General features: G+C 36.3%; 1 protein-coding gene across 2 annotated transcripts in view; it reads left to right on the top strand.

Annotated features, from left to right (window-relative positions):
• numbl (NUMB like endocytic adaptor protein) overlaps positions 1 to 12,231 on the top strand; it is a 91,922-nt gene extending 79,691 nt beyond the window's left edge. For both annotated transcript variants that reach the window (XM_056473642.1, XM_056473641.1), the window contains exons 5-9: positions 1,070 to 1,210; positions 3,767 to 3,971; positions 5,267 to 5,533; positions 9,468 to 9,644; positions 11,390 to 12,231. In XM_056473642.1, the coding sequence (XP_056329617.1) occupies positions 1,070 to 1,210; positions 3,767 to 3,971; positions 5,267 to 5,533; positions 9,468 to 9,644; positions 11,390 to 12,180 (1,581 nt within the window). In that variant the 3' untranslated portion in view covers positions 12,181 to 12,231. The remainder of the gene's footprint in view (positions 1 to 1,069; positions 1,211 to 3,766; positions 3,972 to 5,266; positions 5,534 to 9,467; positions 9,645 to 11,389) is intronic.
• The last annotated feature ends 700 nt before the right edge of the window (positions 12,232 to 12,931 follow it).

Below are 12,931 nucleotides of genomic sequence, written 5' to 3' on the forward strand. Positions count from 1 at the left end.
GAACAGGAAACTGAGGCTACAATTCACACAGGCTCACCAAAATTGGACAATAGAAGATTGGAAAAACGTTGCTTGCTTGAACATGACAATGAGTTCACTGTACTCAAATGGCCTCCACAGTCACCAGAGCTCAGTCCAATAGAGTACCTTTGGGATGAGGTGGAAAGGGAGATTCACATAATGGATATGCAGCCGACAAATCTGCAGCAATTGTGTGATGCTATCATGTCAATACGAACCAAAATCTCTGAGGAATATTTCCAGTAGCTTGTTGAATCTATGCCACGAAATATTAAGGCAGTTCTGAAGGCAAAAGTCGGTGCAACCCGGTACTAGTAAAGTGTACCTAATAAAGTGGCCAGTGAGTGTATAATATAACACCCCATAACTGGAAAATAAGAATGTATTCTAATAAAATTAACATAAATAAATAAAAATCAAATTATGCTTATATAACGTACAATATTATACAAATATTATAATATATATTTTACATAATTTTATACAAAAGTATAACACATACTATTTAGACTTAACACTAAAGTACTCTTAAGTTATACTTAATGCTAATTTAGTGAAGCATTTATTTCCTAAGTAATAAAAATGTGAGGAAAAATAAGTGTCGAAATTTCTTTTATTACGTTTATTATTTATAATTTATTTTTATCTTGCCATTGTCTTTAAGCAAGTGCCAGTTTGTTTTTACAATTAAGATGCATTAATTTCTTTTCTAATTTGTTTATTTAATTTACAAAAGCAAATAAACAGCCATTTTCTTTTAAAGTTTAGAGTGTTGTCCAGTGCCAGTCATATCATAATGTTTAGTTGAATTATGTTATTTTAATTTAATCAATCAATCAATCAATCAATCAATCAAGATCATAGAATCATAGAACTACTATGATCATTTTAGTATAACAATTGATCTTCTATAATAGAAACAACATAAAATATCTATTCCAAAATAACAATTACTTACAAATATTGATTAAAAAGATACTTTCAATATACTTTTCATTGTATTGTTCTTTAAGATGCCACAATCAGTTGGGGTTTTTTTTCTCTGCAGGATCTGATTGTGGATCAGACGATTGAAAAGGTGTCGTTCTGTGCCCCGGACCGTAACTACGACAAGGCGTTCTCCTACATCTGTCGTGACGGGACGACCCGCCGCTGGATGTGCCACTGCTTCATGGCCCTGAAGGACTCGGTAAGGAGAACAAGAACGATTAATCCTTCATTCCCCACAAAGTGGGATTAAACAGGGATTATAGCAGTGTGATCTGAACCGGAAGAACTGCTTAGAGACCATTATCTGCACTTGGGGAACACCAAAAAGCGAGATAATAAAACAACACACCATTACTAGTCTAGACATAAACAACATATGCTGTTTTTATCCATCCCATAACAAGAAACAAACAAACACTGACTAATACTAAATAAATAATAAAAAATATCTAAACGTTTAAAAATGTTTGTTAGAAAATTGTAGTGTTTTTCAAATTAAGGTGTTATGTTTTTTTTCTAAATCAAGTTTATTTTTCACAACTTATGACTGTATATAGGTATCTTTACATCCATAGTCAAATATAGCTATCTTTAAATCTATAGTCAAATATAGGTATCTTTAAATCTATAGTCAAATATAGGTATCTTTAAATCTATAGTCAAATATATGTATTTTAAATCTATAATCTAATATACTGTAGGTATCTTTAAATCTATAGTCTAATATACTGTAGGTATCTTTAAATCTATAGTCAAATATACAGTACTGTAGGTATCTTTAAATCCATAGTCAAATATATGTATCTTTAAATCTATAGTCAATGTAGGTATCTTTTAAATCTATAGTCAAATATGTGTATTTTTAAATCTATAGTCAAATATATTGTAGGTATCTTTAAATCTATAGTCAAATATATTGTAGGTATCTTTAAATCTATAGTCAAATATATTGTAGGTATCTTTAAATCTATAGTCAAATATACTGTAGGTACCTTTAAATCTATAGTCAAATATACTGTAGGTGTCTTTAAATCTATTGTCAAATATACTGTAGGTACCTTTAAATCTATAGTCAAATATACTGTAGGTACCTTTAAATCTATTGTCAAATATACTGTAGGTATCTTTAAATCTATTGTCAAATATAGGTATCTTTAAATGTATAGTCAAATATAGGTATCTTTAAATCTATAGTCAAATATAGGTATCTTTAAATGTATAGTCAAATATAGGTATCTTTAAATGTATAGTCAAATATAGGTATCTTTAAATCTATAGTCAAATATAGGTATCTTTAAATGTATAGTCAAATATAGGTATCTTTAAATCTATAGTCAAATATAGGTATCTTTAAATGTATAGTCAAATATAGGTATCTTTAAATGTATAGTCAAATATAGGTATCTTTAAATGTATAGTCAAATATAGGTATCTTTAAAGAGCCCATATTATGGGTTTTTGAAAATGCCCTTCCATGTAGTGTGTAACACAGCTCTAAGTGAAGTGAAATATCCAGCTAAGGCTTAAATCTGTAAGTGTACAGTGTTTAAAATTATTGATTCATCTATAAAAGAGTCGACTCATAGTGCTTCAAACGAGTCGTCTTGATAACGAGTCATTAGGTGTTTCGCGATGACGCAGCCACGAAACACAAGCCTCGCCAGTAGTTATGCGCGCAAACCAGGGAGATTTGAAACCTGCGGCCCCGCCCACTAACACAGAAAAAACACTAGACACACACACACAGACGCCGCCGGTCGAATGAAGTCACGCTGTGCTCAGATGGATAATATTGACAGTCTCTACCCAAAGATGAAACTGTGAAGAGTCAGTGGTTGAGGTTTATTCACTAGTGTAAGTAAGTGCGATTAAAATTGTTGCCTCGTTTACTCTAGCTTGCAAATTATGTATTTATTGTGTTTTGTTACTTGTTAACCTGGTACAGTACATGCGGTTACTCTTTATATTCTCTTATCGCATGTAAGCCACGTTAAAAACGCGACGATTCATATGGGAGTCGCTGGTATAATTAGGTAAAAATAAATGCAGATTATAAGACCATCAAAGTGTTTTTTGACATTGCATGCATATTAGACTGTTGTTGGAGACCCTTACAACCTACATATGACCCTATTTCATGTATAATATGGGCTCTTTAAATCTATAGTCAAATATAGGTATCTTTAAATCTATAATCAAATATAGGTATCTTTAAATCTATAGTGAAATATAGGTATCTTTAAATCTATAGTCAAATAAAGGTATTTTTAAATCTATAGTCAAATATATGTATCTTTAAATCTATACCAAATATAGACATCTTAAAATGTATAGTCAAATTTAGGTATCTTTAAATCTATAGTCAGATATATGTTTCTTTAAATCTATAGCAAATATAGACATCATTAAATCTATAGTCAAATATATGTATTAGGGACATTCTACCAGAACATTATCTGTGCCTGAAATAAAAACATAAATACAGTGAGTAAAAAGTATTTCAACCCTAAAATTGTTTTATGATCAATCAACTTTAGTTTTTTAAAAACCTTTTTTAACTTTTAAAAAAAAAAATTTAAATTTTAAAAACCATTAAGTTAGCTTAATTGATTTGCCTTGGGTGATGGGAATGTGTGAAACCCAGTATTTTTACAGTGTATATTTAATTCAACATGAATTACTAATGTTTACATTATTATGTGGAGCGTAAAGTATTTTGATGATGCTAATGTGAGTTGATTGTCCTGATGGTCAGGGCGAGCGTCTCAGTCATGCGGTGGGATGTGCGTTCGCCGCCTGCCTGGAGCGGAAGCAGCGCAGAGAGAAGGAGTGCGGCGTCACGGCCTCTTTCGATGCCAGCAGAACGTCATTCGTGAGGGAAGGTTCGTTCCGCATCTCCTCCGCCGCACAGCAGAGTGACCGCGAGGACATCATGAAGCAAATTCAGGACAAGAAGAAAGGTCAGTCCCACTCACAAACACAAGGCTTACTGGGAGAAATGACTAAACTACAGTAAAACTGAAACTTAGGGGTCTATCTAACGATCTAGGAGCAAAGTCCAAAGCGCAGGGCGCAAAAGCATTAAGGGCGTGTCAGAATACAATTTTGCTATTTTAAGGACGGAAAAATCCACTCTGCGCCGCGGTGCATGGTTTAACAGGGTTGAGCCTATTCTCTTAATGAGTTATAGGTGTGTTTTGAGAATAAACCAATCAGAGTCTTATCGTCCATTCCCTTTAAGAGTCAGTTGCGTCGAGCCATGGGGCATTTGCTATTTACATGGGGGGCTTTGTAAGTGGAAAAACTGAACACTTCACTAGCGAGAAAACAGTTAAACTGACCATCTGTAGCGCTAGAATGAGCCTCCTCATTCTTTACTTTCACTTTCTTTCGTGGATAAGGAAACGTGTTGTACGCACAGACATCCATTAGCTTACATTATTAATTTCGTTTGTTAAGCGCAAAGATTCGTTTCAAAACTATTTAAAAATTCAGTTCTAATTTCCAGCAAACGAATAAATGAACAATAATAATGAAGTGTGGTCAAACAACTATATCTGAGTTATATCCAAACACACATGCTATGCCCCATATAGTCTAAAACCTGACAGGTGGGCAAATATAAGCTTGTTTTTAATAAAACAAATATAAATATGCATATAATGAATAATACTATTACTAATAATAACATTATACAAAAGCAAATTGTCACGAATAAACTGAAAAAGCTTCTCGAGATGATAAAGAAGGCATTGAGGCAGTGGTTTTTATATTTATGTAGAAAGTAATCATTTTTGTAATATTTTAATCCTTTAATTTGTAAAGATATTTGTGTATTGCTCTACATCCTGTGTGTATTAAGCAATGTGTATGCGAGGCGCACAACTAACGCGCCCTGCGCTGGACTTTAGACCTGCTTTAAGCTGCCAAAAATGTTAATTACTAAGCATTAACTAGGCATGTTTAATCACAAAAGTTTGTTTGTTTAATTGATTTATTTTTAACTTTTATACGTTGCTACATTTGTTTTGCTTTGAGTTCAGTCTTTGTTTAAAAAAGTATTCTATTTTTATAACCAGTAGGTTTGTGCAAGGGGTGATGTAAGCTGTGAATATGTAAAAAAAATTACTCAATTAAAACTAAACAAAACTATAAATAAAACTACCTAAATTTAAACTGAAATTTGAAATTATACAAAAAAATAACATTCAAATACATACTATAATATTGACAGATCAACAAATTTCTTCTCTAGAAATGTGTGGGATTTCTGCATTACCGCCTGGAAATGCATCTCCTCCAGAAGGGGCGGGGTCACCGGGTGAGAGGGCGGAGCCAGGTGGCCCTCACGCCATCCCACGCAGACACGCCCCCATCGAGCAGCTGGTGCGACAGGGATCTTTCAGAGGCTTTCCTCAACTCAGCCAGAAGAACTCGCCGTTCAAACGACAGCTTTCTCTGCGCCTCAATGATCTCCCGTCAACCCTGCAGCGCAAGACCGACTTCCAGACCAAGAACCCAGGTCAGCTGAGTTTGTTGCAAATCATGGTCATTTAAGATTTTGAAGGTTTTTGAATCAAGATCGTGATCGTTTAAAGATTAATTGTGCCTCTCTACTTCAAATTGAATGATCAGTGATTCGATTGAGTGATCAGTTTTGTTTATAAAGACAATCACTTGCTTCATTTCTGAATGAATCAGCTGTTTTAAATGAATCGCTTGAATGAAGGATTCAGTGATGCACTCAAGACAGGCACTTGCTTCATATCTAAATAAATCAACAGTTTTAAATGAATCCCCTAGATTAATGATTCAGTAAATCACTCAGGACTGGCACTTGCTTAATTTCTAAATGAATCAGCTGTTTCAAATGAATTGCTTGAATGAATGATTCAGTAAACCATTCAAGTCAGGCACTTGCTTTATTTCAAACTGAATCATCTAATTTAAATGAATCATTTGAATGAATGATCCAGTGAACCACTCAAGAGGCACTTGATTCATTTCTAAATTAATCAGATATTTTAAATGAATTGCTTGAATGAATAAGTGAATCACTCAAAACAGGCACTTGCTTCATTTCAAACTAAATCAGCTGTTTTAAATGACTCTCATGAATGATTGATTCAGTGAACTATTTAAGACAGGCACTTGCTTCATTTCTAAATGAATCATTTGAATGAATGATTCACCAAATCACTCAAGACAGGCATTTGCTTACTTTCTAAATTAATGGCTTGAGTGAATGATTTAGTAAATCACTCAAGACAGGCACTTGCTTCTTTTCTAAAAGAATCAGCTGTTTTAAATTAATCACTTGAAATAATGATTCAGTGAATCACTCAAGACAGCCACTTAATCAGCTGTCTTAAATGAATCGCTTGAATGAATGATTCAATTAATCACTTAAGACATGCACTTGGTTCATTTCTAAATGACTTAGCTATTTTAAATAAATCGTTTGAACGAATGAGTCATTGAATCACGAAAGACAGACACTTGCTTCATTTCTAAATTAATCAGCCGTTTTAAATGAATTGCTTGAATAATTGATTCATTAAATCACTCAGGACAGGCACTTGGGTAATTTCTAAATGAATCAGCCGTTTTAATTGAAACACTTGGATGAAAGATTCAGTGAATCACTTGAGCCAGATACTTGGTTAATCTCTAAATGAATCAGCTGTTTTAAATTAATCAGTTGAATAAATGATTCAGTGAATCACTTAAGACAGCCATTAAATCAGCTGTTTTAAATGAATCGCTCGAATGAATGATTCAGCGTATCACCCACTTGTCATGCACTTGTCGCCACCTACTGGTGCTTTCAGTGTTATATTTATTTATCCATGACAATCCAAAACCAAAATACCACCACAAAAATACACTGAGCGAAATATATAATTTAATAATCATTCTGGAAAGAAACCAGCAAAAATATGAAGTCTTTTTTTATATTGCACATGCCTAGTATTTGTCCATCCCTGTGTTAAACCAAAACACATGGATTATGATCAGTGAAAATGTATGTTGACTGAGTACAGTTTATCCAGATAATAGCACTGAGCATCTTATCTCACTCCAACCAGAGGACTTCCGCATGTAAAATGCAGCTCATGCTCCGTCTGCTTACAAATAAACACAAAAGCCCTTCTCCGCTTACGCTGAAGCCTTATAATAGTAGCCATAAAGTCATTTAAGCAAACCATAAACCGCAGCATTTAGCAGTATATCTGTGACTTTCATCGATCCGTTCAGTGTGGCGCTGTATAAATAACACGTTTTGCAGAGAATTGTGCTGCTGTTTCTAATCTCTTACTTATTTCGCTCGAGTAGATTGGAAAAGGGCAGTTATGAGTCATGTCTTCAACAGCACTGTATGACTCTGCTTCACTAAATGTGTACGCTTGAGAACGTCTCTTCATGTAGTGCAGATGTTTGTGAAAAAGATGCTTTGTACTGTAGCGGATAAAGGAGAAATATAACTGGACATATTCCATTATATTTATTATGAAATTGTCACACAATAGAACAAAAGTAGTGCTGTTCAGTAAATCGAGTGACAATTGTGCATTATAGTCTGTGAAATTATAAAAGTCTTAAAGGGATAGTTTACAAAAAAATGTAAATCCTGTCATTATTTACTCACACTTTACTTGTTACAAACCAGTTTGAGTTTTATTTATTTGTTTATTTATTTATTTATTTATTTTTGTTGAGCACAAAAGAAGATACATTGACGAATGTTGGAAACCTGTAACCATTGACTTTCATACTATGGAAGTCATTGAGGTTTTTATCTTTCTTCAATATATCTTTTGCATTCAACTGAACAAAACTGGTTTGTTACCTGTAAAGAGTGAGTAATTGATGGCAGAATTATTTTTTTGTGAACTATCCCTTTCAACTCAATCGTCTTCATGACAAAACCCTGGTTTGACTATGTTACGAATTATACATCATGTAAAATTGTTACTTTTATTAAGGTGCAGTATGTAAGTTTGACACCCGGTGGTTGAACTAGGTATTGCACTCCTGGATCAAAACACCGTTTCACTCGGCTCCTCCTCTGAATCCTGGCAAACCGCCTGATTATCGAGCCTAACGGCTGATTTGAACCATTTTCTAACTAAAAGCAACGGCACGCAAGAAGAAATATTTTCCATTCTAAAAAAAGTTTTTGTCCCAACCTACACCTGAAATTTCTAGTTTAGAAACGGCATCTATTTCTCACTGGTGAACAACAGAATAAATGACAGTGATCACCTCAGGTACACCGCACTTGCTTTATTCAGTGTTAAATGCTAATAATGTGAGTTTGAATGCCATTTTACCTGACACTTATTGCAATACTACTGAAAGCAGCAGCAGATGATTCACCTTAGATCTTGAAAATAAAATAAACCATCTGAAATTGAACTTCAGAACTTCAGTTCAGGCCAAGTTAACACATATCAATCATTCAGCATGTACATTCAATAATGTTAAAGAGGTTTAATATGTATTGATTAGATTATAAACCTTAACATTTATCTGGATGCGGTGCAGTAATGTTATTCTGAGCTTCTGAATGGCTGTATTTAAATTTCTGTTGTTTTTTTTGTGGGGTGCAAACAGCCAAATTGTTTATCACTGCGTATCTCGTCATGTAGCGTGTTGTTAGGACACAGGGTTACAATGTAACCTGCTCACCTAATGTTTACACTGGAAATATTTATATTATTTGCTAATTAATAACCTCATGTAGAACTCCGGAGAACTACTGTCCACCGGAGGTCGCATTTCGGTCACGGACACATTCTCTGAGAGCCTTCCTGGCTGAATGAATGAAATACGCAGTTTTCTACCAAGGCAACCCAGGGTGCTGAAATATAATTGGCTAAAGTGCCAGTGTGCGGGTTAAAAGAACTAAAACAAAGACAGACGTTCCGGCACATAAGACATTTTCAAAGCAAAATATCTGACTTCAGCATTGTTTTTCAGATAAACAAGAATGTTCACTTAGCATGTTTCTTAAATATCTGCAAACATATTATGGTATTTTTATAGTTTAGAAGAGTCAAAACCTTACACACAGCACCTTTAATTTATAAAAACGTATTTTTTTGAGATTCTAAAATATAATTTTTTCTGTCAAAGCTTAATTTTCAGCCTCATTATTCAGTCAATCCTTTAGAAATCATTCTAATATTATGATTTGTCACACAAGAAATATTTACTATTATTTTCATCAGCATTGAAAACAGTTGTGCGGCTTAATGTTTTTGTTGAAGATGGGATGTATTTTTAATCAGGATTCTTTTATGAAAATAGAACAGTATTTTCTTTCTACTCCTTTTTTTGGTCCTTGCATAGCTAGCTAACTAACTAAATAAAAAAGGACAAGATCTGCATCCATGACCTGCAGAATGATGCGCACAGCTGTGATTGAGCTGGAGTCTGTGGTTTTGTCTCAGTTCCAGAGATGGATCTGACGGTGGCTGGAGAGGCGGACAGCATTAACGCTCTGTGCAGCCAAATCAACAGCTCTTTCACCAAACCATCTGAAGACCTGTGTGCCAAAACCACCAACAACTGCTTACCCATCAGCTGCGCTCCACCTGCCATTCCACCTCCACCTGCCCCTCCGCAAGGTACCAGACCACACAGGCTAAAACAAACACACACATAATGCAGAACATGGGCTGAAAGATGCGTCACACTGATATGATCAGATGAGGAAAAAACATTAATTGAATTATCTGTGGAGCTTCTTCAAAACATTTTATTTCTGATATAAGACATCTACGGTCGATATTGGACATTGCAATATTGTAGATTAGACCAGAGTTTAAATCAGGGGTGTCCAAACTCGGTCCTTGAGGGCCGGTGTCCTGCTGAGTTTAGCTCCAAACTGCTTCACCATACCTGCCAGGAAGTTTCTAGTATATCTAGTAAGAGCTTGATTAGCTGGTTCAGGTGTGTTTGATTAGGGTTGTTGCTAAACTCTTCAGAACACCGGCCCTCCAGGACCGAGTTTAGACACCCTTGGTTTAAATATTTCAGCAGGCTTCTCGATCTACTGGGTTGCCTGAAATTTGGCTAAATTTACTGGATTCTTTTAGAATCAAATCTCTTTCTAATTGTAACAATATTTGTAACAGTGACAGGTTTAATACTGTAGTGTCCATGTCTTTTTTTTGGCAGAAGTGATAACGTTACATAAGTGACTGTTCAGTTTACTGAGGGATATTGTACACTGAGTTATTCTGTACTAACATTTCCTGTTTAACGTTGACAATCGTTGACCACAAGTAAAAGTTCACCTCTGACTGCTGACCTGATCTTACTATGAGTGATCCAGTCAGTGTTCCTGTGGCATCATATAGTTTAGGCTTTTAGACACTGCATGGGAGTTATCTTATTTACATGTTACAGTAAACACAGAATAAAAAAATCTATTACAATTGACAATTTAGATGCCGATCACATTGAACCCCGAGGCACCTTTTTTGAATTACAGTCACGAGCGTTTTGCACATTGCTTATGTGCCCTGCGTGCCTTGCATTTTAACAGTCCGCTGCGTCTCGCGTCTTTGCCATTACGCGCTGTGTGCTCGCAGTCGAAAAAAAATAAAATCTGAGCAGAAAATGCGCGTTACGTCAGTCGTGTCTTTTTCATTCTCCAATCAAATGAAAGCAGAGGCGGGGTTTCCGTTGAGGTGACTGCAGTGTTTGTGTTGTCAAGAGGACTACAGAGACTTTTGAAGATGGAGGAGAGGCTAGTGGTTAATGTTTTGAGTTATCCGGAGCTGTATAACTTCACAAATCTTGAATATCACAATATTATTAAATATTGCAATTATATTATTATCAACAGCATCACTCTTGCACAATACCCAGCTGATTCAGTCATTGCGTAGTGACATAAAAAGTGCACTGCACTTCTTTTTTCCTTGACAACAAAAAGATGTGTGGTGCGCCTTGAGTTTTTGGAACGTAAAAGCACATTCGGTGTGATCGACCCCTTATTCTGCAGTAACGATATATACCATCCCAACTCTAGTTGTTTCCTTATTTAATCTTGACATTACATTAAGCAATTTTTGTGCCAATTCCCCTAAAATGTTTGTTTTAGCAGCAAGAAAACCATTTTTTCTATACATAAAGGAGTCAAAATCATACACAAATGTTACTAGCCAACCAGCAGTGATAACACCTACCAAACTGCCAGCTGCTGATGCCAAGTAGAGAGACAGTTACTGGCGGTGTGGATGGGGCTTAAGATATGGTATATATTTATGGTCGAATATTGAATGATAAATTCTGTGGTAAACAATATTCACTTGACCTGAACAGAACAGGCATTTAACATTCTCAACTACCTTCTGTTCCTCAGCTACAAACTCATGGGTCCAAATAGAGCCCCCGGTCCAGTCTCCTCCACCCATTCCTCAGGGCGGCCACAAACGAACCCCGTCCGAAGCAGAACGATGGCTGGAGGAAGTTGCTAAAGCAGTGAAATCCCAACAGCAGACTCCACCTACTTTACCACCACCACCCACTCAGCAGCCTCCACCGGTGCCCACCATGCCCATCGCACCTGGTTCCCTCCCCACCTCCATGCAGCCATTCCCGATGGCTTTTGACGTCACTCCTGCTCCCGTCAGTATGTTCACCCAACAGCCACTCCAACCGGCGTTTGTACCTATGCAGCCGTACATGCCCACTCTAGCCAACAGCATGACCTATCCTAATGCAAGTGTACCTGTGGTGGGCATCACACCCTCACAGATGGTGGCGAATGTATTCTGCAGTGCAGCCGGTACAGGAGGTGGAGTGGCGATTGGGGTCGGGATGGGGCCTAAGACAGGTACGCTCGGCGGGAGCCAACATTCTGCATTTCCCACCCTTCCTGGAGGTTTTTCAACCAACACATTCGCCTCTCCTCCAACCGTCAACGGCCACCCACAAAACTCCTTTCCATCAACGACCACCAGTGTTACACAAAACGGTACTGCCGTAAAAGGCAGTTCTGGTTGGCCCATGGAGAATCCCAATCCCACAATCAACTCCCAGGAAGCCGAGCATTTTGATGCGAAGTGGGCCGCCCTGGAGTCCAAATCACAACCCAAGGCGCAAAACCCGTTTTCCAATGACTTGCAGAAGACTTTTGAGATTGAACTGTAATTGTAAGGAGACTTTGAAAAAGAAGGGACTATTTCATACCCCATTCCCCCCCCCCCCCCCTTTTTTGTCCCTTCAAGGATTTTCTTATATGCTCCTGGTCTGTTTAAGGGCATTAGTTGATGTAAGAGATCATACAAGAGTGTAATTTTCAGATTTGGAGAATGGGAACAAATGTCATAACTTGTTTGGCACTTACAGGATAGCTTAAAAGAGAAACCTGCACATGACTTTTCACCAGTAATGACACTTGCTTTGAAAGAAATGAATGGTTTTTTAAAAGTAATATCGAAATTAGGAGACGGTCAAAATCTATTTATTGTTTTTACTTGATTTATAGAGCTTATTTCTTAATCGGATTTTGAATTATTCTTGGTTTTCCCGTATTTATTTGTCTTGAACAGGGTGACAAGATTACAGGTGGAATGATTGGCTACTTGAAACTTGACTCACCAAAATGCTAGATTTGAGAATCGACGGTATCTTGAGTTTACTTTGTGGTGTAAATAGCATGCTTTGAGTTGACTTTTTATTTATTGCCCTTTTTGTGGCCATCTTGTTTCATTGATTCCAAATTGTGAACTATTTACTCTGAATACCAAAAGTTCCACCAACAAACACATTCCAACTTTGTTTATACTATTGAGACCTGTAACGCGATGCAAAAACTACACCGTAAGGCCACCAGAGTGTCCTTGACATCTGTTAATTGAACATATGGAACATTTCTGAGCATTAAAGTTTTCTACTTATA

Source organism: Danio aesculapii, chromosome 15 (genome assembly GCF_903798145.1).
Source record: "Danio aesculapii chromosome 15, fDanAes4.1, whole genome shotgun sequence".
In the NCBI taxonomy this organism is placed as follows: domain Eukaryota; kingdom Metazoa; phylum Chordata; class Actinopteri; order Cypriniformes; family Danionidae; genus Danio; species Danio aesculapii.